At 34.3% G+C, this 23,809-nt stretch overlaps 2 protein-coding genes and 1 pseudogene across 2 annotated transcripts; 1 reads left to right on the top strand and 2 right to left on the bottom strand.

Annotated features, from left to right (window-relative positions):
• Nucleotides 1-8,272: 8,272 nt before the first annotated feature.
• LOC116119541 (branched-chain-amino-acid aminotransferase 6-like) lies at nucleotides 8,273-11,386 on the top strand. The gene is made up of 10 exons (XM_031405478.1): nucleotides 8,273-8,549; nucleotides 8,839-8,903; nucleotides 9,041-9,218; nucleotides 9,390-9,566; nucleotides 9,710-9,841; nucleotides 10,005-10,094; nucleotides 10,257-10,373; nucleotides 10,695-10,790; nucleotides 10,879-10,991; nucleotides 11,114-11,386. The coding sequence occupies exons 1-10, from the start codon at nucleotides 8,508-8,510 to the stop codon at nucleotides 11,226-11,228; spliced, it is 1,125 nt and encodes a 374-aa protein (XP_031261338.1). The 5' UTR covers nucleotides 8,273-8,507; the 3' UTR covers nucleotides 11,229-11,386.
• Nucleotides 11,387-12,180: 794 nt separating this feature from the next.
• On the bottom strand, nucleotides 12,181-17,118 carry LOC116119540 (protein trichome birefringence-like 13). The gene is made up of 6 exons (XM_031405477.1): nucleotides 16,664-17,118; nucleotides 16,348-16,525; nucleotides 15,035-15,175; nucleotides 14,493-14,613; nucleotides 12,856-12,990; nucleotides 12,181-12,635 (listed from the first exon to the last, which is right to left on the bottom strand). The coding sequence occupies exons 1-6, from the start codon at nucleotides 17,082-17,084 to the stop codon at nucleotides 12,372-12,374; spliced, it is 1,260 nt and encodes a 419-aa protein (XP_031261337.1). The 5' UTR covers nucleotides 17,085-17,118; the 3' UTR covers nucleotides 12,181-12,371.
• Nucleotides 17,119-18,721: 1,603 nt separating this feature from the next.
• On the bottom strand, nucleotides 18,722-22,105 carry LOC116119542 (annotated as a pseudogene).
• Between the last annotated feature and the right edge of the window lie 1,704 nt (nucleotides 22,106-23,809).

Below are 23,809 nucleotides of genomic sequence, written 5' to 3' on the forward strand. Positions count from 1 at the left end.
CCTTGCAAGCTTCTGTTGTAGCGATAAATTCTGCTTTTGTCATAGAAAGTGCAACAAACTTTTGCAATCTCAACTGCCAAGAAACAGCTCCACCAGCAAAAGTAATTAGATAACGAGAAGTAGACTTATGAGAATCAATGTCTCCGGCCATTTCAGCATCTATGGAGCCAACCAAAACTGGTTTATCACTTCCAAAACAAAGTTTTAACTTGGAAGTGCCTTGCAGATACCTCATAATCCACTTCACTGCATCCCAATGCTCTTTCCCCATATTTGACAGAAATTTGCTAACAACCCCAACTACATAAGCTATATTTGGTCTCGTACAGACCATTGCATACATCAAGTTTCCTGCAGCTGAAGCATAAGGGATTGTTTCCATTTCCTCCTTTTGACTATCTGTAGAGGGACTTTGCTTTGCACTTAGCTTGAAATGAGTAGCTAAAGGATAACTCACCGCTTTGGCCTTACCCATGTTGAACCTTTCAAGCACTTTTTCAATATACTGCTCTTGAGACATATATAATTTCTTCTCTTTTTTGTCTTGACAAATTCTAATGCCAAGAATTTGCTTTGCTTGCCCTAAATCCTTCATAGCAAATGACTTACTTAACTGCTTCTTCAAATCATCAATCCTAGAAGAATTCTTGCCAACTATCAGCATGTCATCAACATAGAGCAGCAAAATAATGAAATCATCATCAAATAATTTCTGCACTAATACACAATGATTAGAAGTAGTCTTCTTGTAACCATGCTCCCCCATAACTTACTCGAACTTCTTATACCATTGTCTGGGTGCTTACTTCAAACCGTAGAGGCTTTTCTTTAAACGACAGACATAGTCTTCTTTTTCTTTAACTTGGAAACCCTCTGGTTGTTCCATGTAAATCTCTTCCTCCAAATCACCAAAAAGAAATGCAGTTTTCACATCCATATGCTCAACCTCTAAGTCCAGGCTAGCCGTTAAGCGTAAAACCACACGTATAGAAGATAATTTCACAACAAGAGAGAAAATCTCATCAAAGTCAATGCCTTTTTTCTGATTGAATCCTTTGACAAATAATTTGGCTTTGTACTGTGGCTGTGAAGTATGTTCTACTTGCTTCACCCTGTAGACCTTTTCAAAACTCTCTTACCTTAGACAACTTTACCAACTCAAATGTGTGATTTTCATGCAATGACTGCATCTCATCTTCCATAGCATCAACCCAATTGCCTGTCAGTCAATAATACATACTTATTTGCAGAATACAATATGGAAAGACATCAGTCTCTAATAGAGTTCTTGACTGGAATTTTTGGTTCTGAAAGTTGATCAGTAGTCTGATAATCTGTCTCAACCTACATAGGAGCATCTGCATCATCTAAATTTTGTTGGTCATCTTAAACATGATGTTCAACATTTGTTGGCAAATCCATGAAAGGTACTGGATCCAAGTCAATCAATCCATCACTATACTGGGGCACTACTTTGTCTGTTTTTTCAATATCTTATATAGTTTGATCTTCCATGGACACACATCATGACTTCCTACTAGTTTCTTCTCAACTAAATCATACAACCTATAGCCAAATTCATTAAGACCATAACCTATAAAGATGCACTGTCGAGTCTTCATATCAAGCTTAAACCTCTCATCTTTGGGAATATACACAAATGCCTTATATCAAAAAACACATAAGTGATCATAAGAAACATCTTTGCCACTCCAAACTCTCTCTGGTACATCAAACTAAAGAGAGACACAAGAAGTGAGATTAAAAACATGTACAATTATACTTAAAGCTTCACCCCAAAAGGATCCTAGCAACTGCGCTTGTGAAAGCAAGCTTCTCACACTCTCAACTAGTGTTCTATTCATCCTTTCAGCTAACCCATTCAACTGTGGAGTCTTGGGTGGTGTCTTTTGATGTTGAATGCCCTGTTGTCTATAATATTCTTCAAATGGACCCAAATACTCTCCCCCATTATCTGTTCTAATGCACTTCAATTTCTTCCCAGTTTGTCTCTCAACCAAAGCCTGAAATTGTTTAAACACATCCAACACTTGATCTTTTGTTTTCAATGTTAAACCCATGACTTTCTTGAATGATCATCTATGAAGGTCACAAAGTAAGAAGCGCTACCAAGTGTTTTCGTCTTCATAGGTCCACAAACATCGGAATGCACCAAATCAAGAATACCTTATTTTCTTGAAGGAGTGGAACTCTTGAAGGAAAATCTATTTTGTTTTCCTACCAAGCAATGAGTATATCTTTTCAAATTTGCACTTTTCATTCCAGAGAGAAGATTCTTTTTAGACAATATTGCCAAGCCTTTTTCACTCATGTAGGCAAGTCTCTTACGCCACAAGCCTACTTTAAAGTTATCCTCCATTGCATTAATAATGCCTTTGGAAAGTCTTGCTTGTAATATGTATAAAGTAGAAAGCTTCTTGCCTCGAGCACAACCATGACACCCTTANTGTCGCCGCGGCGAAACTGTCCAAAGAGTTTCACCCTTGGTTTCAACACATCTTCGCCGCGGCGAAGATTCTTCTTCGCCCCGGCAAAGCTTGGTTCACTAAGATTCTTCTATTTTCAACCAATTTCAGGGCAACATTCAACATAACACTCAAACAAACAATAATAACAAAAACCAACTCGATTAAGGGCGAAAGAGGAAACAATAACAACGTACCTCAAGTGGGGCGTTACACTTGTTTGTGCTCAAACTCCCATTCTTCATCACTTCTAGAATTAGTTTTTTCCAAAGCAAACACCGGCAAGTGTAGCCTTTTCACAAATAGAAGATCTTTCATTTTCTCTCTCCACTTATGATAATTTGTTCCATTCAAACAAAACATTTTACTCAAATTTGCCTTCATCATTCAAACAATCTACAACCTTGCTCTGACACCACTTTGAAAGGAAATAATGCACTAACAAAATATTTCCTACTTGAATGAATTTGTGAGGAGCACAATCTTGAGCAAATATGCTTGAAACAACAATCAAATTCACAAGAAACACAGGCAATTTTACATGGAAAACCTCTTTGATGTGAAGAGATTAAAAAACCACAGGATCGAATGATTCACTTAAATACACTATAATAAAAAGTGTTTAAAATAGCCACAAATCACCAATAATATTCCACACAAAATTTTGAGCTTTATCACAACTTTAACAAAGTGAAATACACAAAAGAGTTATGAAAAGATAAGAGTAAAATCACCAACAAAGCACCCGAAATGCAAGCTGTATGACTTGAAACTTAGCCGTTAAAATTAAAAACCAACTGTCCATATTGAAGAGCCAAATGTCCTCTGAGTACTAACCAAAATTCAGGTTGGTCAGATTAGAGATGATCTATCGATCGTCAGGTTGAAGAAGGACAAATGGATTAAAAATTTTGCAATTCAACTCTTTGATTTGGCTATCTTTCTAGAGACAAAACTCCACAAAAAAGATGGCTATCACAAAATTGATCGTTGGATGTGAAGATCTTTTTGTTAACAATAATGCTTTGAAATTTAAGCAAAAACGGAGCAAGATTCACCATTGGATCATCACCAGAATAACCTGGTGTCGTTGTCTCTCTCTCACTTCTGCAGATTTTTAATCTGTAAATAGGACCCATGTTTTTCACTGTTCACCCACTCAAAAATCAACTAAAACAAGCTGCCATTTTATTTTCCTTTTATTTTTGGGCTTTAGGATGTTGATAATAGGTAATTATATATGTGTGTATGTGTGTGTGTGTGAGATCAACATTTAGAGTACCATGATTTTGATTTTTTCAGATTTGTTTTTTTCTTTCTCTTCGATATTATTCGCCTTATTTTGCATAGCAAATTAATTAAAGTTGCCATTTCACAGTCATAGTAATAGGGAATATGCCACTGTCAACTAGGATGAGCTCGGATTTGGTCTAACTCCAACCGATTACATGTACATTATGGAATGCTCTAAAGAAGAGAACTTTTTGCCAGGAATTCTCACTCCATTAGGAAACATGGAGATGAACCCTTCATCGAGAATTTTAAACTATGCACAGGTAACTTTCCCGAACTGAAAATTTGTACAAACTTTTAATATAATGGAATATATCAGTTTAACAAATAGTGTCATTTAACATTTATATTAGTAATAAATATTTTATGTACACCAGTTGTGCACCATTCCGTCAATGGCGGGTGGCGGTGGCTGGCTGCCAGCAATGGCTTCGGGTGGGTGGGGTTGATTTTGCTACAAATTAAAGCTTTATATGGTTGGGGTGTCTTAGCAAAATTTCAAATGTAGGGGGTTAAAAGAAATGATTCAAAAAATAGTATTATATTAAATTTTAAAAAGGAAGGCAATTTAGTAATCTATATAACATACCCACCCATTTATCCTCGCAACCAAACATATTATTTACCAATTTATTCGAACCAACCAAACACATTTCCTAAACAATCTTAGTAATCTTCAAGGTGATTTATCTCTCTGTTAATATAACATCCCCCTATACTAAAATATTATATGATCCAAACACCCGCATATAGATATTCATATTTCCCAACTCTCTCTTTTATTATTTTTTTATTTTTTATTTTTGTTTCTTTTCATGATATATAATCATATTGCCAATACACCTCTTCTAGTCTTACTAATATAAATTGAATGGCACAAGTATTGTTGCTGACAAAGCTTGGCTAATAATATTTGTGTGCATGATTTTGTCTGATGGCCAAATTTGTGTCACCTATCTAAAAACCATACCGGGATATAGCAATCTGGATCATCCCACGTGTCACACCAACAGCGAATGACTTAATCAATAAGCTCACCACTCTTGAGCATGGGCATTCTGACTTAAGTATGGGTGAGGGTTAACTCTGATCTGGATTACAGGAAATTATGCGTGTAATCCATCACATAATACCAACTTCCAAACACTGTCAGACGGCATGTATAAAAGGGAGACACCACCTCTATTTTATGGATCCTGGATTAAATACACTTAAACAGAGAAAACCATTTTAGAGAGAGCATCAACTTGCTATTACTTGTTTTCTCTTGTAATCATCTTGTGTAAATTTCAGTTATAAGCAACAAGATAGCAGTGGACGTAGGCTTGGTTCTAACCTATAGAACCACTTTAAAAACCTCTTGTTTACTCTCGTTATGGATTTTCTGATCTATTTCAGGCTGGTTATTTATAATCATAGGCTGACTATTTATAATCACGCGCACATCCTACAGGGTGAGCATGGATAAAGGGTAGAACCTAAACCAATGGGTACCCACTCACCGTTTTTGGGTAGGAACCAAAATCGATCCCATTAGGGTCCGATTCCAGTTCTAAAAATTTGGAACTGGAAATTCCTAGGTCCGGTTGTAATTACTATAGTGTTGGAACCAAGAACCATAACTAGAACCAAGGTCCGGGTACCCAGGTAGGAACCAAGACTAAATTGTAATTTTTGTAAACTGTTGGGGTGTATTGGTAATTATTTGGGGGTGTATTTATCATTTTTTAAAAGTAGGGGTAACTAAAATTAACCCAAGTACTTGGAATCATAAACCGAAACCTATATTTTAGGTTTCGGTTCCAAATTTTCAGGAATCAGAACTGGCCGGTTCTGGATCTAATTCCAAATCTTAGGAACCGACCGGTTTCGATTCCAGTTCCAATTCTTTTAAAAAATGTAGGGTACCCGAAACCGCTCACTCTTAAATTTCTACCCAGTCCCGTTGTGGTCAACTAGATATCTCTGATTGTTGCGAATTTTTGTAACAACAATATTTTAGCTAGATTTTAATCCAGAAATTATGTTTATATATCATAAAATGATAAATAAGTTAAAAGATTGTAATACTACAACAAAGTAGTCTACGAAGATTCTCTATTGATATATATGAATAAATACCCACGTCATTTTTGATCTATTAAAGAATATGTACGAATAGATTTGCTATTTATTTACCAGGTTCCTAAAACTTTTAGCTAATTGAACATCATGGCTAACAATTATATCTTTTAACTGTAAATTGTGTCCGGAATCATGGAAACCCTTGCACACAGGCATGCACATTAAATCTTCAGTTTTATTTTGATATCAGAATTTTTTATAACAATGTGGCTGCCAGCATCTATCCTAAACATAAATCCACTTCATCTTATCTCTTTTCTTTCATTTTACACTGATTTGATATTACCAGAAAAAATAGCTACCTGTAAAGGACAAAGCTAAAGTGGCACTATATAGGTGGAAGCTGAGTCAGTAGACTCTTCTCAGGGTTCTTTTAGTGAAGGTTCATTTAGCGACATTCTTAACTTTTCAATGTAAATCTGTCTGGGACAGGATTTATCCCTACACGTGCATATAAATCTCACCATTGTATAGTATATTGAATATGAGCTAATATACAGAAAAGTTTTAATCCCTTTTCTTGCTTGCTTTCCTTCAATTATTTCACATGTGACCAATGGCGTTATGCTGCGTCATTTTTTCATAAGATTTTGCACCTTAATTCTTTGTCTTGACCCATTAAACCTCTAGTGCTTGAATTTAGTTGAACCATGGAATGAATCATAATCACTGTCGTTTTATATTTTTATTATTCTTTGATAGCAGTTGAGCTATATAGTAACATAATACATAACATTATATATATCACCACAACCATGGGCGGATCCAGAAAATTCTGTTAAGGTGTGCCAAATAAAAACTAATTGTATATAACATTCATATTCTGTTTTTCCAGTCAATATTGTCACAAAAAGAAAAAAAAAATTACATTTACTATTGTCCTCGACAGGGCTTCATATTGAGAAATCGTTGCATGATCATTTCCTTATCAACACTATCAAATATATCTTTCTCAACATATGGAATTAGGCTATCATTCAAGAATTGATCTCCCATCCGATTGCGTAAATGAGTCTTCACAATTTTCATAGCAGAAAATGTCATTTCTACACTTGCAGTTGCAAATGGTAAGGTTAAAGCCAATGTAATGAGCAAATATATCAATTAGTAAATAAGATGCTTCTTCTTTTCAACCATTTTCTAAGCAAGACTGGTAATATCATTTAGTTCTTAAAAATAACTATCCGAGCACATATCATCAATGTAATTATTAAATTGAAGTTCAAGTGTCATAAGATCGTAGAAGAAAATTCAAGTGGATAAAATTGAGCAAAACGAACCAATTTTCCCTTATCAAATGCTTGAAAGCAATCACTTGGATTTAGGAAGGTCATGCAAATAAGTAATTCTATATTACCTTCATTAAAACGACTGTTAAGGTCTGATAATTGCAAATCTATTATGGCATAGAACAAGTCGACACGGTAATGAAATAAATTTGTCATCTCTTGAACATTACGCCGCAGTCTCCTTCGTGCAACAAATTTCTCTTTCATATTTGGCACATTTATATTATGAGCAATGCAAAAATGAGAAACTTCATCAAGTAGATTATCTTATCCATTATTTCTTGTTCCTCATTAAGAAGATCCTTACGTCTAGGTGACCATCCAACAATATTTATCACACAAGAAACTTTCAAAAATAGTCTCTCAATAGTTGTATCCTTTTTTGTCATAGCTATAAATTTCAGTTGAAGTTAGTGAGTAAAACAATGAACATAGAAGGCATATTCATTATCTTTCAATATAAGTGCTTTTAACCCATTAAACTAGCCTTGCATATTACTCACACATCATAACCTTGTCCACGTAATCTTATATGCTCAAATTGTATTTAGAGAACAATGTTTCGATTCCCATCTTCCATGTTTCGATTCCCATCTTCCCCATTTTTTCTAAAAGTTTTCTTAACAAAAAATTCAATGTATAATGTTATTATGCTAATACATACAAATAAAAGAAAAATATTATATACAAAAAAAGTACAAATAAGAGAGAAAATAGCTGATAAAATTTTGTTGAAGTCTAAACTATGAAGAATTAAGGAGAACAACAAAGGAGTTGTGAAAGACGTGAGTGACTACAGACTGAGGGTTTGCAAATTGTGACTACGGAGGAATGTTTACTTTTACAAGTTTTATTAAAAAATTGAAGGTGGGAGGTGGGCCTAAGTTTTTTAGTATGAAAATAGAGAGTGGACCAAGACTTTTTAATGCTAAAATTGAGAGTGGGCCACATTTTTTAATATTTGAAAATAAATAACATATTTAATTTTTTTTTTTTTTTTTTTTTTAAATTGACCCTTACCACACTCTGGATCCGCCCCTGACCACAACGATTTTCTACCTGAGGATGGAAAAAAAATTGTAAAACAAATGTTTTAAAATTTGTCAGCTTTGAAATATATATGCAACAACTGACTGGGTCAATTAAATGGCTTGAAAATATATTTAACTACACACGATGAGCTTGTATATAAAGCAAGGAGTTTGCTTGCAGTTGCAGCTCATAGAGACGGTCTTGGGTTAAATCAAGCTGAAGTGCTTTTGTTTCTGCTTCATATCAAGAGACTCTTTCGTTAGATTTTGCAAATCATCACACCATGTTTAGAGCGAAAGATTGTGAAGGATCTTCTTTCACCGAGGTATGTCAGTGTGTTGTATATTCAAAGTAAAATTTTATTAATCATCTCTCTTTCGGCATAATCACCAGTGACCTCTAGTATACAAGGGAGTTAAAATCAGATTGCATGTCTTATGATTATTAAACTTTTTCATATATTTGACTTGGTTTTATATCATCTCTGTTTCTGCATATATATATATTGTAGTTGGTTTTTATTACCAGTTCCAGATGATAAAAAATTATATCTTTACTATCAATGTCATCAAATACAATTTGAAAACATCCTTGGTGCATATACACCGTTTCAGGTCAGGTCTAACTCCACATATCCGGCAGCCGCCGTGCAAGCTTGTGAACCAGATGTTGATAATAGGTAATTATATGTGTGTGTGAGATCAACATTCAGAGTCCTATGATTTTGATTTTTTCAGATTTTCTTTTTTCCTCTTTCTCTTCGATATTACTCACCTTAATTTGCATAGCAAATTAATTAAAGTTGCCATTTCACAGTCATGGTAATAGGGAATATGCCAATGTCAACTGGGATGAGCTCGGATTTGGTCTAACTCCAACCGATTACATGTACATTATGAAATGCTCTAAAGAAGAGAACTTTTCGCCAGGAACTCTCACTCCATTAGGAAACATGGAGATGAACCCTTCATCGGGAATTTTAAACTATGCACAGGTAACTTTCCCGAACTGCAAATTTGTACAAGCTTTTGATATAGTGGAATATATCAGCTTAACGGCTAGTGCATTTAACATTTATTTTAGTAATAAATAGTCTTCTTCCAGGTTTTTAATCAAATTGATGTATGCTAGCAGTATTCATGTACTAAAATGGTGTTGCATTTAGGGAATATTAGAAGGTATGAAGGCGTACAGGACAGAAGATGGGCGTATTCTACTGTTTCGTCCGGAACTGAATGCTCTGCGAATGAAGATGGGTGCAGAAAGATTGTGCATGCCATCACCAACGATGGAGCAATTTCTTGATGCCGTAAAGCAAACTGTCAATGCCAATAAGCGTTGGGTAACTAATAGTTTAAACCCTCGTAATCATATGCTCAATATTTTTAAAATCCAAATCAACAATAACTCTATATATAAAGAATTACAAACAGGTAATGTTTATCAACGAATTCTAATGAATTTATATATATGGATGGTGAATAGGTTCCTCCGCCAGGGAAAGGATCATTGTATATTAGGCCTTTGCTAATAGGAAGTGGATCAATGCTCAACTTGGGGACGGCCAATGAACATACATTTATAACATATGTTTCTCCAGTCGGCAATTTTCACAAGGTGCCAAGTAATTAGTGTAGTTTTTTGTGTTTGATGCAGGGGTTTATACATCTTAATGGATAAATCTTTTTTTATGAGTCCATCACGATTGAATACATCTGCAATTGCAATACTTATTCACTTTAAAAATTATTAGAAGACTAAAGATTTGCCTCAATAATAGGGGGTCGTAAATTTGGTTGTTGGGGAAAATGTTTATCGAGCTACGCCTGGTGGAACTGGAGGTATAAAAGCTATCTGCAACTATGCATCGGTAAGCCTATAAAGAAAACTATGAGCAATTTGTAGTATCTATTCTTAACATTTCTTCTCTTTTTTATTTCTCTTTTTTTTTTTTTTTTAAATTGGTCTTTCTTTGACTATAGTGTTACTACTTGCATTAACTACTGTTCCATGCCTAACTTTTTGGCTGTAGATTTATAAAACAATTTCGGAAGCAAAGGCCAAAGGGTTCACTGATGTCCTATTCCTTGATGTAGTAACAGGAAAAAATATTGAAGAGGCTTCTACAAGCAACATCTTTATAGTAAAGGTAAAACTGATAATTAAAAAAAAAAAAAAAACTTTGTTCTACATTTTCCTATGTTTATGTTAAAATATGTATACATGTTATATTCTTCAACTTAGTGTTAGCTTAACACTCTTAATAAATTCACATTATGCTAATGTATCTTTTTGAGTAAACCCGGTAATTGCCTCTCCCTTAACTTGAACACAAAACCCTTGGGTGTAACTAACTTGAGTGATTAAATGACTTACCATCCGATCACAAGGGAAGAGGTATGTTAATGTATTTTTTTTCTATGCTAAATTATAAGTTCTAACACAGTTTTTTTTTTTTTTTTTTTTTAAGGGAAATACCATTTCAACTCCAGCAACAGATGGAACTATTCTGCCCGGAATTACCAGAAAAAGCATTATTGAAATTGCTCGTGTTTTAGGTTATGAGGTGATTCTCTTATAATGCTTCAATTAGCGAGGCACATATATTATCAAATTCAAGATATATACTAATTCTCAATCACGATTTTGAACAGGTTGAGGAACGTGCTATCCCGGTAGAGGAATTGTTTGATGCTGAAGAAGTTTTCTGCACTGGAACTGCAGTAGTTGTCAATTTTGTTAGTAGCATAACCTATCAAAGTAAAAGGTATTTAACTATTGAGATTATTAAATCCTAATTATAGCACAATGAGAATGACACATTTTAAAGTTCATGGACTTTAGATTCAAGGTCCAAACACAACTTTCTTATTAATAAGCTGAATGCAGGGTCGAGTACAAGACTGGAGTAGAGACAGTGTCTCGAAAGCTGTATAATACTCTAACCGGAATTCAAACTGGTCGAATCGAGGACAAGATGGAATGGACCTTCACACTTGATTGATTAATTTTATCTTCATAAAACTGCAATATACAAAAGCATAATAAATGAGAAATAATTTAGTCCTATTGCTGGAAGGATATTGTTATGTTAATAATCTGTTTGTAACCTACGAGGACAAATCGCAATATTATGAATAATAAGTACTTGTGTCAATGCCAGATCCAGCTTATAGTTCTCTTTTACCTTATGCTTATGATAAATCTGAGTGCATCAAACTTCTTCTCTTTAATTCGTTCTCTAATGACAATTTTCACAAGGAACTCTCATTCCATTTAAAACATGTTGATCAGCCCTTCATCCGGAGTCCTAAATTATGGACAGGTAACCACCCTCATTGTTGTTTATTTTATGGAGAAAATAACATTGTAAATAATGGATTCTAATTAAGTAAATAAGGAGGTCTAAAAGCTTACCGGAGAGCGTCTGGTATTATTCCGGCCAGAAGAGAATGGTTTGAAATGAAGTAGATAGTATAAAATTACAGGGAAATGTGATTTCAACTCCAGCAACTCATGGAACAATTCTCCCTGGAGGCACTAGAAAAAGCATCATTCATATCACTCCTCTTTTCGGTTGCAAGGCACAAAATATAAATAAGATTTGTTCGAAGCTGCAGTTGAAAAAGCATCAAAATATATGTTTCTAAAGCCATATTCCACATAATTTTTTTCTGTAAAATTAATGCTGGGTAGGTTGAGCCATGGAGGAACGTTGCATTCAAGTGCAGTTGTTCGAAGCTGAGGAAGTTCAGGAACTGCAGTGGCTGTCTATCCTGTTACTAGCATTACCTAGAAGGTTTAAATTTTTGGATTCTTCTCTTTTCTTCCATACAATTACAATATTAATACAATACTCACTACTCACTAGTCGGTTAATTGATTGATTTTGAATAGAAAACAGGAAGCGAAACTGCATCTCAAAACTCAAAAGTTGTAGGAAATACTCACAGGAATTCATAAACTGAGATTGAAATTAGTTCATACTGTAATGTTAAGGACTATTCTCATCCCTCTAGAATAGATTTCAGGAGCGTTGTTTATGTGTATTTCCTACAGAATGGGTACTTAATGACATGATCATCAACCTCATAACTCAAGACTTTAAAGAACAGATAATATTATCTAAATCTAATTAGTCTGTGCATCATTTTTTACCCTTGATAAAGTTGAGAAGTGTTACAAACAAGTCATTCCAAGTATCCGTAATTCCTGGTAAGCACCAGTGCATGCAGTCATCGTGTTTCTTTCCACCGGCTGTGGAGGGATGGGCATCAGCTCTGAACTCGCTCATGTGGGTAATGTCCAAAACATGGAAATGTGACCCCTTGAGGGCCTCATACAGGTGCTGATTCACCACACGTGTTTCGACATTTGTTCCATTATTTTTTAGTGAAAAAAGTTCTTCAACCTGAGAGAAAACAGAAAACTTTAAATCTCCATCCTTATTCAGAATACAGTCTACATAAGCAAAAACTATGCATCTAAAAGAAATTGATACCCCTCGGGATACAAGCATATAAAATAGATCTTTACAGATAATGATACGATTACTATGCATGAGGTGTTTGAAATATCGTTTTAACAGAAAATGATATTCAATCAGATCCTGAGCATTAGATGTTACTCACTTGCTCCGATAACAAAGGCTGCAGCCGTTGACAAGAACCACCTTGGTCCCAGTCACCTCCTTCAAAATGTCTTGGCGACTGCGTACGAAAGAATTTGATTGCACCTGGTCGAGCAGTTTTCTCAACAAAATGTATCTGTCATTACAAATTCCATTAGAGAAAATAAAACTAATATCTAACTTGTAATGTACAGAGTTATAACTCTAATTACTATTTAATCGGGTCAAATTTATCATTTTCTTTTTCCCTCACCATCAAACTCACTATACCCACATGATTCATGTCATTAAAGATGAGATTTCAAAATACTAATGGAGTATGCTAAGTGAAATGGGAAAGCATTGCTTCTTTTAAACTACAGAAACAGTTGATGCTTCTAGGAAAGGCAAATCCGGGATGGATGTCCAAGTTAATGCAGGATAGAAGTAAATACAAAAAGCAAGACATTTGACAAAGCAATGAGTTAATCCATTCAATTTCTAAGGGAAAGCACCCAAAGAAAACCATGATAGGCACAATTAGATTCGCTAAGGTAACATATATAAGACAGCCGCATTCACTTCTGAAAAACATTTCACAAAACAAACAGACAATTCCACATCAAATAATTCGAAAAAGGTAATATCAGAATAGCAAAAGTCCTACAATAACCAAGAAATGGTCATGGCACTCCACAAATGCTAACTTGACCAAACTTTCCACAATTTCTGTCTAAAATTTCAATGAAATTCTCAATCTTCAACAAAAATGTTTCTGGGGTGACCATGTCATCCCCATTAAGAAGTAAAGCACAAACGGAAGGCCAATTCTCCAAACCAATCTTGCAACACTGTCATTCTGCATTGGGACAGTCATGTAAGATGACAACAGTTGATGTGAGTCATAAGAGTACCAATTATGAGAAACTGTGGATTTACCCATCATAAAAGTGAGAGGTGACCTTGACAGAGAACTATCGCAGCTCATTATTATATATAAATGCTACTCTTCGAAACCTCAAAGGGATCCTCTACATAGCAAATAAAATATTTTTAACCCCCCAAAAGAATTAAAAAAATATGTTTATATACGGTGGCTATATTTCTAAATGAAAAAGCATGCAGATTTACATCAAATAACTAAAAACCTGAACAAATAAAAAAGCTAAATTAGGAAATTAAATCTAAACAATATAAGTAACATTCTAATATAACATCTTAAATGTTACCAAAGTTTAGCCTTTAGCACCTCCAAAGCTTTAGGTAAGAGATCTAAAGTTTAGATATCTTTATCATGGATCAAGCCACTAGTCTTCTTATTGCAAATAGGCATACAAACCTAGACCCTGAAGACCCAAGCAAGCATCACATTTTACATTTGTTTTGTAAATTTTAACCAATTGTATCCCATTTTATAATCCAAAAAAAAAAAAAAAAATCTTCAATAAAGCAAGATTCCTCAACTTTATGTTCAATACTGTAAGTTTGTATGCATGCAAAAAAGAATTCAATAGCCAAAGTAAAAGCTAAAAGCCAATTTCTATCAGGCATTCACTATGTAAGCTTATTATATCCTACCGAACAGCTTATTGTTTTCTACCGAACAACTTATTATTTTCCACCTAAAAACTTAGCAAAACAAAGCATTCAGTGTCATACCATGTGTTTTAGAACTTTATCCAAACCAACATCAGGAGATATGGGAGGGATGATAGGCTGATCCTTCTCAAAGAAAAGCATGGGTGACTTTACAGGATCAAATTTTGAAGGTGCCCACCACCTGTGAACAAAATACAAATTTTCAAATTATTGGTTAGCAAAACCTATTGCATAGTAAAAATCATTTTTAATAAGAACAAAACACAAGTAAATATCGTATATATAAACACTAAACTAGTGAATGTGGTGAATGAACTATTCTGATCATATATGAAAACCAACCAAAATTTTCATTCAGCGCATAAACATAGGCAAGAGCCGAAAGACACTTCCAAGTGGTGCCACAAACTTCAGAAAAGCATATATATAAAAAGTAGGATCATTTGATATACAATTAACAATTTCAGCTGCCCCTCCACCATTTGTCATCTTAAATACCTGGAGAACTAAAGTTTACAACGATACAATGCACCACCATCTAGGAAATCATCATATCCATGGGAATCAATAAACTACAACACATATTAAAGATATTAAACTACCAGTGTCCTGTGTTGAATATTAAAATATCATGAAAGTTTGAAGCCTTTGCCCATGTAAGTTCTGGAACATCAACATCTACCCTATAACCCTCCTTATATCCAAGAGCTTCCAATGTACCACCATTAGCATTAGCTGACCACCTGCATTAAACAGGAGCACCGACTTAAGTGAGATGCAACACATGAATTAAGACAAACTACAGACGATATGAATGACCATGCAATCTTATATAAAAGATACCAATACAGGAGAAAACAAAATAGAATGTGAAATTTTGCTGTTGCAGAAATAGAGAACAAAAAATGCAAACTTGCACATGGACATAAAAAATATCACAACAAAAGACTGCGTAGATGACAACCACCAGAATAATCAACCCAGTGAGCATCTTCTTAACCAGAATATCTATATCAGCTAAACTTCTCTAAATTTCCCCCATCCATTCCCTCCAAAGGCATCTAAGTCTTTTAGTTTCAGTATCTTACTAAATAATACATCCTTCCTCAGATTTTCAGTTTGATTACTTATGTTAATATTTCCATGAACAATCTCTCTTTGAGTGCCAACCAATTTCCAAAAGTCTCTAATTACATTAAGACTTTGAATCCAATCAAAGAGTAGAGCTCAGATTCTATGCTTGTTCTTAAATATCACTGCCACTGCCTCTTCACTGCCATCAAAAGCCATCACATGAAACCACACCGCTACCACCAACTGTCTCCTCTTGAACCAATTTTTTAACCCTAGTACCTAATATATACTCCGACCAAAGGTTCCGATAGCAAATTGGATACTAGGAGCAGACAAATCTCATGTGCCACCATAGGACGGTGAAGAGGCAAAAGCTGAGATATTTGGGAGGTTTAAACAAAGTTCAGATGAAGTGAGACCTTTAGGGAAAGTTGTAGCTTGGCAAGAGAAGAAGTCAACGGCAGTGGCTCTGTCATCGATGCACAATGATTGGTGGCAACACATGGGTGTGGTATGAGGCAGGTGAGGTGACTATTTTATTTAGCTTCTATCTCTGGGATTCTTGGACTTATTTTTTTCAAATATTTGTATGGTATTATAGAAAGTGTGAATTTATTGATGACTATTAGAAGTGATTTTTATGTTTTTGGAAGTGTTTAAGCAAAATGTATTTTGGAAGTGATTAAAGTTTTGTTTTCAGTGTTTTAGGAAAGCCAATATGGATAGAGTTTAGGCTGAAGCTATGATACGATACAAACAGTGGAGAACATGAAGAATAAAATGGTACAGATAAAGCAAGAAATAGGAGAACATGACGAATAAATACAGTACTTTAGCTTACCTACCGTAACGTGCCAAAAGATTTGTTCGATGATATGCAATAGTGAGGTTATACTGAAGAAATGTAAAGCCACGATCAGCCCCAACCGGACGCCACTTCTTAACTTCCCTGGACACACGTTTCAGAGTGCAAAAAAGAGACACAAACATATTTCTGTTCAAGGAATCGCCAACAAACCCTGCACTGTTGAATATTCATAAGCTCTACAAAACTAACTACCATAAGACCCCAAAAATAACAAAAGCAAATTTTCCAACACTAATAAAGGAAAAAAGAAAACGCCCAGAAAAATTAAAAAAAAATAATAAAAGAGTACCAATGTTAGTGTCTCTGTAAGTGTGGAGAAACTTAAGCGGATCTAAGGGGTGAAGATGACACGTGTCAGGTTTCCATCGCCACTTGGGGATTTCTTCAGCATTGGATTTATTGTTGAGAAGACAACTCCACCCCTTAAAAATCTCCTTACAGGTGCTATCGTACCTATCGTTGAATCTGAAGTTGGAGGAGTAGATCCACTTGCCGTTGGAGTAGTTACAGGGCCAGGGATGGGAGATAACCGGATCGGATCTGTCATTGGGTTTGAAAAATGTGGGGTGAGATAATGATGAAGAAGAAGAGAAGGAGGTTTTGTTGGAGATGGAAAGGAGGAGGAAGATGGAAGCGAAAATGAGAAGAGAGAGTAAGGGAAAGAGTTTCTTTGGGTTTTGGTTGGGATTTTGGTGGGCTCGATTGGCCATAGATGAGAAGAGCCGGACAAGAGCTATGGCTAGACCACATTATATACGGACACAAGTGAACCTGTTCCATTTATGACCAGTTTTGAAGGTGCTCAAGGCAAACCCTAGGTTTAGTCAGAGAACAAGCGACCCATAAATTTCAGAAGACACTTACATCCTTATAGTTTTGAATAGAACACTTCACCCTCTTAGTTGGAGACCCTTTGTGAAAAGTTAATTCGGCATAAAATCTTGGTGCAAAGCTAAAGTACCCTTATTTATCTTTTCTCATGCAATAAAAAAGAAACTAATATCTGAAATTTGTTATATGATCAAAATATTTAATTGATTTAAAAAATATTAAACTTGTAATTCAATCAATAAGACATATTGAGAAGAAAAAAACTGTTTTATTTGTTGTCTATTTTACCCTTCAAGTAGTTACTTTTACACACCATTCGATTACGTGTAAATTTTTCATTTGAAACTATATAGTGTAAATGAAAAATAAAATGACATATTTTTTTCCGTGCATAAATTAAAATTTGATGCAATTTTTTAATTAATATATTGAGATTACAAATATAATATCAACTTTTTGAATGGTATCTGCTAGGGGTTCGAAATTGTGTTAATTTTTTTTTTTTTTATTTTTTAAAAAGATACTCTGAACCTAAACCAACGACAAAAAAAATAAATTGTGATCTCTGTCTAGGAATGAGCATTAAACAAATGTACTAAATATCATGTTATAAGTTTAATTAGGGCACTTAATTTTATTTTTCCCATTAATCCAATACTAATATCTTTACAAGAAATTCTCATTTATTTAAAAATCCTTACACACGTCTCTCATTGCTAACGACATTTGTAACTACCTTGAAATGAGTTATAAATATTCAAACTGGTTTGACAGCGATCATCACAAATAAAAAATAATATCTCTTGACCAAAACCATCAACACAAATAAATAATACACCATAAAAACTATTTAATATTATAATCCTATCCATAGCTTTACATTTCTTCAAAGTAAAAGCTAAAATTGCATATAATAGAAAATAGTAGTCCAAGTGTCCAACTACACTCGCCTTAGGCTGAGTATGGCAATTTTACCAACGAAGGAAATCCCACCAAGTTATTTATGGTTACATTTATGCAAAATCTCATCATTCAATAAACATATACTAGTTCTACTAAATATTCATGGCATCATCATCAATATAATTTATCACCGACACATCCAGTGTCCAGATGGCCTCAGAAAATATTAAGTCACGTAAACATTTCTAGGTTCTACTCTACCCAGCTACCAGCCTCTTCTTCCCAGGTCCAGGCAACATACATAAGATGACACAAATAATAAATTCTTACCATTTAAACAACCATCATTACTTTGTTCTAGGATCATCAAAAAAAAGCAAGTCCGGACAGCAGCAAATACCAAAACAAAAGAATACATAAGGGGAAGCCAGTTCTTTGTGAACTAACTTCCCTAATGATATTTGAATCAAAAGATCACTATCTCAAGATTGGTACACACAAATGCGGCAATGAAGTTACACAAATATAACTTACCCTTCGGGTGCCTAAGTCTCTTGCCATCTTGGTTTTTAATAGCAAGTTCATCGAGAGAGAGGATATGAGACTGAGATTCTCAATGAAGTGACTTGATGTGGAAAACTTGACAGAGGCTTATAAGACCTCTTTGCCGCAGCCTGCAAACTTCTTTGTGGCAGCTTCATTATCTTCTAAGTTATTCTGAAGAAATACTTTATCCACCAAGATGGACTACGCAATTTGGCCTACACCAAATAACATTTCAGATATCAACTTTCTTCTAACAATCATTGGAAATCAATTGCAATAACCATTAAACCGAGCAAAACATGAAACTACCATAGAATTGGCTGCATCAAAATCACAGTGATGTTTACAACAGCACCACTCTTCAAGAACTTCTACATGGTTTTCTAATTTTCCATTCTCTTTTTCATTATTTAATTGTTAAAATTTCAAAGGAAATAGTGTCTTCTTATTTCTCTAAGTAAAATAAACTAATTTTCCAGTACATTTATAATTTCAATTTATTCAATTTGTAGCAAAAATACTGACCAAATCCATTGGTCCAACTTAAACATTCACACCCGTGTCCATTTGATAGACAAAATTAATGGTTTCAAAGAAAAGATATTGCAGGGTTGATCCAAAACCCATAAACCAAATATTACTTCACCTTCACTTTCGTAATATGCAAAAACTGACAGTACTAAAGCAGTAAACAGAAACATAAAAAATCAATCACTTATGGACGGCAAATTTGGAAGTTCCGCAATTTTAGCACTGTGCTGACCAGGATAACCTACATTAGAAATGGCATCAGCAAAAACTTCAGAAAATCAATCATTGTATGCATAATTAATGATTAAAAAAGAAGTAATCAACAACACAATCCTAAGATGTCGAATCATGTTAAAAGATCTAGGTGAAGAATTTTTGGTGGTGGGAGAAAGGGAAAGGTGAGGAATGCTTCTTGTATAGAAGGGTTACACTGTCTCCTGTTAACAGATTGAGAAAAACATGAGAAAGTGATCAAGGAAAACTGGATTGCTACACCATATTAGCACCAAACGGGTGAAATTGAACAAGGAATCAACGACTGAATCAGCCCCTGACAGCCAGAATTAGCCCATGTGAACCTAATTACCATTGATCACAGAAAGCTGGTCAAACCAAACCAAATAACCAGTCAACTTCTCAGTCAGGTTTGAGTTATTCACCAACATAAACAAGAATTAGCATGTCCTGCCTGAGCACATTTGTAGAGAAATGTAAATAAGCTAAATAGGGGTTGTAAATTACCCAAATAGGGCTTACCGTAAATATACAAACACCATCAGCAGATACCCTTGCCCCTTCTGGAAGAGTTTTGTTGAGGTACTTTGGAGTCAAGTAATCTACAGCATCAGACACTATGACTAGAGAAAATGACTTTGCCCTATAGGGCAGGGAAATTTGATATCAGCCACCGCACAATGCCTTTGCGCACTAGACTCTTGCAGTTGGATCAACATCACAAGGTATGGTCCACACCCCATGCCTCTGTATCCTCCTTTCTAACAATTTAGAACCACTGAACAAGTTTCAGGTCCTACATGCAAACTTTACGCCTGCTGTCACATATGCTTTTGAGAACAGGTAATGCTCTCTGGACTTCTAACGTGCATGAAACATCACCTGCATACACATAATTGAATCTTGAAACAGGAGAATGAAATGTATCTGACAAATTGGCATGCTATAGACTATATACAAATTGGAAGGTAATCAAAAAGGTAATACTGCCAAGAATTCTTAGCAAGAAACAAGAAAGCCCAACTCAAACCATTACAGGTTTAAAAAATGTTTAATTCAGTGAATTTCTGTACTCATTATATTAAATTTCTGCAACTCTTAGTACACAATACGACAATAGTACAGTATATAATCAAAAACTTTAAAAGGAAATACGAAACAGAAAAAAATAAAATACAAACTACTAAGCAATTATAATACCATAAATTCATTAGTTGATTACATACAGTAAGAATAAAGCACATAACGCAGATCACTATCTCGTTACAAAATGTGGATGGCCTATATATGGGTTGTAAAAAGCCCAAACTAATAGTTTGAACCAGTGGTCAGAACAATCTGAACCTAGACAAAGCTCAAATCTGTTGTAAAAGACTACAAATACTTCTTTCCCTCTAATTTCTCCTCCCAGTTGTTTAGGAGAATGAACTTGAAAGTTTTCTTGTCCCCATAAACTATCTGGATCAATGGACAGTGCACCCTATGTCTGCCATGGATTTAACTTTCTGTTGGAGTATGAAAAAAAACCATGCAAATTGTAAGTCCTAACCGATTTTCGATAGGAAGTTCTAGTCAATTGCAACTCCGCGTGGCCACAATTAACTTATTGCTTTTTAAACCCCTAAGACCCCTCCCCCATGACAGAACACCAACCCTTATTAAGTAGTTAAAAGCTTATAGAAACGAATGGCCAGCACTCAGCCACTCACTATATTCATCATTTATTTGCAAATCGCTGGCATACCAAAATTTCCAAAGTCGGTAAATGTTGTAAGAGACTGTCTATATGCATCACAAAGTTCAACCATCCCATGTATCAATCACAAAGCTATATATTGAAGTACCACAAAAGTATCCAACCCCAAAACTCAAGGACAGAGTAGTTATGAAAGAACAAACATAAAAGCCATATATGGCAGAATACTACTTTGCATTCAAATAAAGGTATTAAAAGCATCAAATCTAAATAAATAAATAGAACCACACCTTCAATTTTACTCAATGCCTCCTTTTCATGATTACTCTACCTGTAACAGAAACCAAATAGTGAAAACAGAGCATAATATAGAAAGGTAACACAGAAGCTAGACCAGTGCCATTAAATTACGAATACTCGTGATGGACAGAAGATTCCAGCACCATAGTATCAAAGGGAATTACATAAAGTCTGTTTATGAACCACATTATTTTCTCGCCATCTAGTTTTTTCCATGAAGGGCTTAAAAAAAGGTATGTAAAACTGACAATAGTTTTCAGGTCTTGGTCCTGGGACGAGAGAGGAAGAGTTCATAAACTACTCATCACACACAAAAATAAAGCTAACAGAGGGAGTACAAACCTGACCACTACAAATAGCCATGAGGAGAACTGCACCCTGAAATTATCAAAAATTAAATGATTAATAGTTTTATTTTCATACCAAAACCATTTAAAACTGCAGTTTAATAACTAGTTGTCTGTAGAAGGCATGCTTCCTTTTTGAAGGAATATTAGTGCTAATTAATAATTGTAAAAAATCATATTGAAGGAGAAAAAAAACTGGGGAACAACAACTGCAATGACACATACCACTGCTAAAAGTATAACAGGCAATAGGGTGACGAGCGTGATTTGGAATGCGCGGAACCAAAAAGGGATGCTCCGCATCAACAAGGCGTCGAGCAGGATTTACAGGCCTTCTTGACATGGCTATATAACAGTCTAGAGCCTTCAAAACCGAGATTAAATAAGAAAAATTAGTATGATGTTTACAATCAAAGCTTTCACAGTTTTTTATGAATTCTTTCTATCTGTTGATTAAAAATAACCAAAAATCCCAACTCATTAGAATATGTCCTACATCTTTAAATCCCACCACGTTATCATATCAATCAGGTTCAATCTAGCATTAAATTACAAGTAAATTACCAATCAAATCCACAAAACTTTCAAACAATATGAACAAAAATGTTGCCAACCCAGTCCATTAAAAATTCCAAAAATAGCAATAGACCTCTTCCCACGAAACATTAACATTTCCATATATGAAAAATCACCCACCAAACACTAAACAGTTTACAAGCAGAACACTAATTCAACAAATACCCTCCACTCAAAATCAACAAAATCCAAGGTAAAATCCAATGAAAGAAGGCATCCACCTGAGAGGGGTAAGTTTAGGGCCGGATCAGATCTACTAGTGGTTTACACTAACAGTTCAAGTGGGATCCTGATTTATGTTTTTTCTTAATATTTTATTTCGATTTCGGATTTCTTTATACGTGGTGGATTCTCTGGCATTTGACTTTAATACGGAAAAAAAAAATATTTCTGCTATAGTTAAAGTGGGAAAAAGCGAAGCGCTAGCCCACCGTTTTGAAATACTAATTAGTATATAAAGATTTTCAGGGAGGTAATTGATATTTTCAACTTTTAGATGTAATTGATATGAACCTATTTCATGAGATTTATGAAACAAAACCAATATAATAAATAATAATAATATTAGAATCTGTATTTATAAAACATAGTAAAAAGACTTACAATTATTGTCATTATGATATATATATATATATATATATAGGGGTGAAGGGAAATTATACAAATAATTATTTAATATTTTTAATCGAAATGAATAATTTTTTGTATATTATTCTACATAATTTAATTTTATAGAAAAAAATTAATCCTAGTAAATTATTTTAATTTCTATAGAAGGCATTAATCATCGTATTGCTAATTGAACAAGGTAGAAAATTACAAGTTAATAAGAGAATGGTAGAATCTCGGAAACTACCTCTGAGGTTTAGTTCATAATAAAAGTCGTGACACTTTTGTGAGAAATCATCAAAAATAACCTTTGAACCCTATTGGCGTATAATTATGTTAAATTAAGATTTAAAGAAAATTACAAGTTTATATTGGATTTAATTCATGATTTAAAATATAAATATTGTTGCATATTTTAATAATAATAACACATTAACATATTATCCATTTTGTTGATACTAAATCACCCTTTAGGTGCGTTTGGTTACGATCTGGGAAGATTACTCCTGTAATCTATCTTTTATTATGGATATTATGTTACTTGGTTGTCGAGTAATAAGAAATTACGATAATCTTTCATTGACAATAGTTATTATTGTTGGTAATATAGAGGATAATCAGATAACTTTCTCAATTGGTGTTATTAAAAGATTGTCGGGGTAATTCACTATTCATTCCAATTTTACCTTTAATTAAAAAAAAAACACTTCGAATACAAATGCCCTTATATGTCTATCAAATAACAATTAGCTCAACTATACAAAATGACTTCTATATCCTCAAAAAGTATCTTTGGATAGAAATGTTCCTCATTATTTATATGAATATCACCTAAAATTATTTAGCCACTATAGACGACTAC

The sequence above is a fragment of the Pistacia vera genome, unplaced genomic scaffold (assembly GCF_008641045.1).
Source record: "Pistacia vera cultivar Batoury unplaced genomic scaffold, PisVer_v2 Contig895, whole genome shotgun sequence".
Classification (NCBI taxonomy): domain Eukaryota; kingdom Viridiplantae; phylum Streptophyta; class Magnoliopsida; order Sapindales; family Anacardiaceae; genus Pistacia; species Pistacia vera.

Excerpts from the sequence above, each read along its gene's own strand:
- LOC116119541 (XM_031405478.1), top strand. The coding sequence starts at position 8,508 with ATGTTTAGAGCGAAAGATTGTGAAGGATCTTCTTTCACCGAG. Across the intron at positions 9,219-9,389 it reads GAATTTTAAACTATGCACAG|GGAATATTAGAAGGTATGAA; the intron begins GTAACTTTCCCG and ends TGTTGCATTTAG. Across the intron at positions 10,992-11,113 it reads ATAACCTATCAAAGTAAAAG|GGTCGAGTACAAGACTGGAG; the intron begins GTATTTAACTAT and ends AGCTGAATGCAG.
- LOC116119540 (XM_031405477.1), bottom strand. The coding sequence starts at position 17,084 with ATGGCCAATCGAGCCCACCAAAATCCCAACCAAAACCCAAAGAAACTC. Across the intron at positions 14,614-15,034 it reads ATATTCAACACAGGACACTG|GTGGTGGGCACCTTCAAAAT; the intron begins GTAGTTTAATAT and ends TTTTGTTCACAG. Across the intron at positions 12,991-14,492 it reads ATAAAGTTCTAAAACACATG|ATACATTTTGTTGAGAAAAC; the intron begins GTATGACACTGA and ends TTGTAATGACAG.